Source organism: Dermacentor variabilis, chromosome 8 (assembly GCF_050947875.1).
Source record: "Dermacentor variabilis isolate Ectoservices chromosome 8, ASM5094787v1, whole genome shotgun sequence".
Taxonomy (NCBI): Eukaryota; Metazoa; Arthropoda; class Arachnida; order Ixodida; family Ixodidae; genus Dermacentor; species Dermacentor variabilis.
The window spans coordinates 45,358,547-45,364,546 of record NC_134575.1 but is presented as its reverse complement, the minus strand read 5'-3'; the positions used below and the strand labels follow the sequence as shown (position 1 = coordinate 45,364,546).

Genomic DNA, 6,000 nt, shown 5'->3' with positions numbered 1-6,000 from the left:
TCCGCATCCTTTTTTCTGGGGTCATTATTGCCAAGTAGCGCAAGGAACTCGTCAAAGCATGAGTCAATCAGTAATTCTACATGCGTGAAAGGACTAAAAGTTGCTATATAACTTTTTGCTTCAAAGAGCCCCTCGCCAGGGGAGGTATTCTGTAAGGGTACATCTAGTGGACTGTCCATTTCGGCTGTTCCCGATTGGCTAGGCCCACTCGTATACTCTTTGCTCGTACAGCTGCATCCAATCGGCAACGGCCGAAATGGACACTGCACTAGAGTGAACTCGTACTGAATACCCCAGGCCCCATTGCAAATTTTGGTGATGCAAGTTCTAGGGTGTTGTCTAGGGAGCTTTCTATCGTAATAATTTTTCAAATGGCTTCATTATTAGGGGATACAAAAAAATGAAATATCTTGTTGCCATGCTGCCAGGAGGCAAGCTTCACCGGCGATGCAGACACACTCCTCCTGCTACGACTAGCATTTGCAAATGTCACTTCTTCCCTGCTATCTCTGAGGATGGCACCTATCTTGAGATGTGTGGCATCAAATTTGCAGTAAAAATGCACTGTTCCGCACTTTTTTTTTTACGAAAATGCTCTTTTATGCATCGATGCACAATAGTAGCTGGAATGCCAATTCATTTCTTTGGACACTGAAGTTCATATCTCGCAACTGGTGTAGTCCTGAGAACACGTTCCAAGTGGATACACCTTGCAAACTTCCTGGCTGCAATTTGTAAATTGAAACGTGTCTTAAAGTAACGAACCAAAAAAACTAATAAGTGTAATTATGTTATCTATTCAATCATGCATTTTGATTTCTCATAGAAGTAATGGCTACCTCTGTAATTTAGATCAAGCGCTAGAATTTCGCTATGTGCTGCAGGCAATTTTTGAAAATTTGCTGCAGCTGAAAAGAACACCCTGGATACTATCTGTAGTAGTTCAAATGCAAACATGGTAGTGCATAGTTTTTGTGCAACCTAGCGGAGTGCAACGCGTGCATGACACTGCATGCCAAATTCTTGTGTCGGGAACACCACTCGTGGCTCACCTCGGTTGTTCTTGCATGTTTGCGTCCTTTAGATTTTGCTTTGCTAGGTTGCACAAAAGATGTGCAATCCGTTGTTCCCATTTGACCAACTGCATATAGTACGTCTGTCATGTGCAAAGTGACGAGGCGTGCACCTTAGAATGGCCCAATTGAGTTCTGGCAAAGGTACTATAGAGTTTGCTGGCACAGCCTAATTCGACCCTTGCCGCATTGCAATATTTGCTAGAATTAGAAAAGACAGTGGCAGAATGAATCAACTAATTTTTTTTGTTGCTTTAAGTCTATAATGGGGTCCAATTCTTCCTCTTCAAGCGCACATCATGCAGCACGGGGTGAAGGGAGCCGATGTGTTTAAATGCAGTGTCTGCTTGGGACTTACATTGCCGACAATGCAAGTGGTGAGTGGCCACAAACCGAAACCCTGTTGTTGGCCCAGACGGAATCTTCAAGACAAAATAAGTAGCACCGTGTGCTGGATTCCTTTGGTTTTCACGGTCTTAAGGAATGCTAGGCGCATAATGGGGCCACCAGTGGGGGCCAGAAGCTACCGAAGTGGCACATGCTGTCATTCGAACTAAAGTCTTCCTTCAGTCACCACGCATGGTTTCTTGCCGGGACTTACCAATATGTTCGAATTGAGCGGAAATTCGGATGAACAGACTTGAATTAACTGGAGTTGACTGTATAATACTGCTACCACGCGAGCGCTACTGGAATGTACAGAAAGTCAATTTTTGTCCATGGGCCACTATTGGACTGCTTCACCTAGGAACTTTAGGGGAAAGCTTGCAGGGTATTTACGAATTCTATGCTATCCTATGAGTAGAAAAACAGAGCGAGTTGAATATTTTGTGCTAGCCGCCTTAACAGGGCATTGCTGACAACTGGTTACTTGGTTGCAGGGAAAATCGGTGCTGAAGGGGGTTGCATATAATTCGGCGTGTGGATCAATCTTGCCATATCGTTTCACTCCGCCACCGCTGCCGCAAAGGGTGTCCGCAGTGTAGGGGGTTGAAAGATTTACAATGGTTGCCATGAGGCAAGGAGGAAAGTGATAACTTTAATGACTGAAAGAGGGGCGCACACACCGGGGGGGAGGGGGGGGGGGAGTTCTAACAGATAGCGCCATTGGAGCCAGACGTCGGAGCTGGGCGATGAGAAATTGACCGAGCTATGTTTTCCATTAGATGGAATGCAGCCCGTCGCATATCTAGAATTCTCAAAGCTCAATAATTCGATCGCCTTCTTTTTTTCTTTTTTACGTTATAGATGATGTACAACATCCACACTGTAGTACCGTATTTTCAATGTTGCAGCATGTGGCAGCGCCCCTGCTGTCCTACTTTTTTTATTTGCTCGCTTGCATAAGCTCGGCTGCTCGGGACAGAGAAAAAGTGGTTCTTGAGCACTACAGTCTGCCACTCTTTCTTTTTTTCAAAAGAACTGAGGGGCCAGATTTTTGTTTGCGACTTTAGCAATTTAATTAACGCGTTTGATCTTACTGTGTAGAGCAACAGCTAGCACCTGCGTTGTAGGCAGATTTGCCGAATTCTAGCGGAGGTCATGTATGCAGTTAGTTCTCTGGGATTGTTTACGAATTTTCTCTGCCTTTGTAAGGGCAAAAATTATTTTTAAAGACTTATCTCTAAGGTCTACCATAACTGCAGGGATGTGGCTTCGGTGAAAATGTAGTAGCCAAGCTTCCTCATATCCTAGCAAACATGGTGTAGTTCATGAATAAATAGCGCCGGGAGACGTATGATGCAAGAATAATATACATTTCTTGTACAATTGATTCTGGTAGTGATAATTAAAACACCATTCACAAGGGCAAGTTAAAAGACCGAAGCATTGGTGAGAAAAATTTGGAGAACACTTGAGCTTTGCCTTTAAGAGTGGGACGCGATAACATTCAAAGATCCCTGCAAGAAAAGGTGAGGCGTGCAGACGGGACACGAGAGACTGGAAAACACAAACGCCGTGTTGTCCACTTCTCTTGTGTCCTGTCTGCACGCCTCGCCTTTTCTTGCATAATGAATCCTTGCCAACCTAGCTCGGCTTTCTGTCGTTCTAAAGATCCCCGACTACTTCTCGGGCTTCCCCGCAATTGCAGCGTGTGTTACCGTAATGTTTACCGGGAAAAGCCCTCATCGAACGCTATGCACGAAGGCGGGCTTTCTGGTAGAAACGCGGCCTATTGCGTGGGCCGCGATGCGGTGGAGGGGAGCGTCATCTGGAAGTGTTTCAAGGAAACGGGCGCGCCGCTCCATAGCCTCCTAAATATTCGCCCGCCGGCGCGCGCAAATGGCAGACGCCGTGGCCGGTCTGTGAATGGCAGAAACGCTGGAAGAAGGGTTTGAGTTTTTGCGTAACAGTATTATGTTTTCTCGCACATTCAAATTACAGTCCGACGCCGTCCTGTCTGTAGGTTGCGTGTAAGTTGTACTTTACAAATTTTCTACGTATTTTAGCTTCAGAAATTCAAATAGTTCAGTAACCTCCTTGCTCGACATGGAGGGCCTGGGTAAAGGTGGTTCGAACATGTTTTTGCCGAAACGACGTCTGACGCTGGACGCCGTTGCGGGGCGCCGACACCATATTTTCTGTGACACGAGGCCCATAACGCTGTCGCGTTAATATGTGACCTTGCACGCTTAATGTGACCTTGCACGACAATTAAGCAGCGGATTGATCGCCGACGGCATGATAGCGATCGCATAATATGCTAATATAGGTCTCCATAATGCGTTTGTCGTAGAGCTTCCATCGTTATTCATACAACCAAAAGACCGTTTACAGAGTTTCGTTTTTTGCTAAAATGGCCAAAATGGCATTCACACAACCAAGTCCGTTTGATACATCATATGATAGGACAGTTTCGGTTCTGTTCTCGCATAGGTGGCAGCACCGTTCAAACATCTGAGCATCTGCGTCCGAGAGCAACAATATGGCCGCAATGGCAAGCGGAGGCAAAAGATGAAATTCATCGTCTTCACGTCGCCGTGCCGCGTCTGATTCCTCTTCGCCTCCTGCGGGGAAACCGTCGTTCGCAGCTACAGGACTCGTGCCTGATAACCGTTCACTAAAATGGTCAGTGCTCAGATGTACCTGGCCGCACAAAGGACGCGCAACGTCTGAACGATAGTCGGACGGACCTACTCAGCTAATTCATACAAGCGCTTAGCACCAGCCGTGTATTGTTTTGGTGTCGTTGAGTCTGTTAACAGTGAAGCCGGTGACTTCATCTGCCAGCGTGTTTGTTTTTGCAGATACTCCGTGTCCAATCTCCCGACGGGACGAAGAGAGTCGAATGCGAAGCAGGGGAGACGGCGGCTGTTCTCTACAACAAGGTACTTATAATTACTACAACACTCGCTGTAGTGCGGCTCACTGTTTCAGATATCGCATACCAAACCTGGCGCAACATTCGATGCAGCGCAACAATAAAGAAAACAAAATAATTGATCGCCCTTTCCATTTCTCACAGATAAAGAGTGCCTTCAACTTGCCCGATTTGACGTGTTTCACTGTCTATAAAAACAGAGAAAAATCGAGTCCCATACCTCCGCAAAATACCCGGCTGTCCACGCACGGTTTCAAGTAAGTCACTCCATTCTTGACCGCTTTGTCCGTTCGACATTTAACCTAGAGCCGATATTGCGTTGTGTGTATATTCGCCGTCAGCCAAACCAAGGCGATCGTGGCATCTTTCGAGCGAGCATGTTGTACTGCAAACTTGTTCTCGACCTAAGCGCGAGTTTTCCGTTCATAAGGATCTCCGCGAAATTATAATAAATATGCCGAACGCTCAAGTCTTTCTTTACTCTATGTCGTCTTTGTTTTTGTGTGCGCTACCCACTTGACCGCATGGATGCCCGCACATATCGAACCACCGATTTTAAACCTCTATTAAATATTAGAGGAAGACAACCACGTCGGCAAGCGGCAAGCGCACTCGTTGACTGAACTTCAATGGCCATCACTGACGCATCGACACCGTGATCTGGGTTATAACACCCTTTCCGCTCATTCTACGGCGATAAATCCTTTGTTTCCTTAACCTCTTTATCACTATTTTACGTGTATTATTCATATTACTTTGTGATTCTTGGTCGCATGTAGCCCATGTGCCAGAAAACTTCTGTTCCAAGCGCAGCTGTTCTGTTGAACAGACATTTCAATGGCTAACTTACTGCAGTACAGTTCAAGCTTTCTGCGGGACAGGCATTAACAGCATCAGTAACTTTCATTGAGTGCACTCAAGAGAAACCAACGGTGCTCGCCTGCAAATAATCTAAGCTCTGGTCGGGCTTTTTTTTTCACGGCCTTGTTTCTGACTCTTCCTTTTTAGGTGGCCGTGTCGCTCTTGGTGCATTTTCCATGTTCAGTCATATTGCGATTGCAGCAACGATACCGATTTTCTTTACTGCTTGTTCAGCTGTTTTGTTTCGCTGCTTTGCACCAGACATGGCGACATGCTGTATCTGGTACCCACAAACCAAGCTGCTCAGGGTGGCGTTGTCAATGTTGGCAATGGCACCATAGAAAGGCGTGCCAGTCCTGCTCCAGCTGCTCCTGTCACCGAAGACGAGGTGGACGTCTTCCTCGCGAAACAGTCCGGCCTGATCGACCGACCACGTGATGACAAGCTGTGAGTGTTTCATTTAGTCACGAGGACCTTTGCATGCCTCCTGGCAAGTGGTGGACAAAAGCAAGAAGATACTGTATTATGCTTTTTTCGCCTTCCAAACTAAACTGCTCAGAAAGCTCGCATTGCATCACGCCTGACTATTTTCCTTGGACAGTACCCCCTTGAACGCTCACCGCAATGCTACCCACAGCACTGTCTACAAAAACTTGCACATTTCAAATATGTATCTCAAGGAAACTACATATAGTGGAAACTCGTTAGTACATACCTGGCGGGAACACAGCTTAACTGCGCACC

General features: G+C 46.3%; 1 protein-coding gene across 1 annotated transcript in view; it reads left to right on the top strand.

Annotated features, from left to right (window-relative positions):
* Nucleotides 1-3,968: 3,968 nt before the first annotated feature.
* The window catches only part of Npl4 (nuclear protein localization 4), a 29,705-nt gene continuing 27,673 nt past the window's right edge, over nt 3,969-6,000 (top strand). Inside the window, exons 1-4 of the mRNA XM_075702082.1 lie at nt 3,969-4,142; nt 4,322-4,402; nt 4,540-4,652; nt 5,518-5,703. Of these exons, the coding sequence (XP_075558197.1) occupies nt 4,140-4,142; nt 4,322-4,402; nt 4,540-4,652; nt 5,518-5,703 (383 nt within the window). The 5' untranslated portion in view covers nt 3,969-4,139. The remainder of the gene's footprint in view (nt 4,143-4,321; nt 4,403-4,539; nt 4,653-5,517; nt 5,704-6,000) is intronic.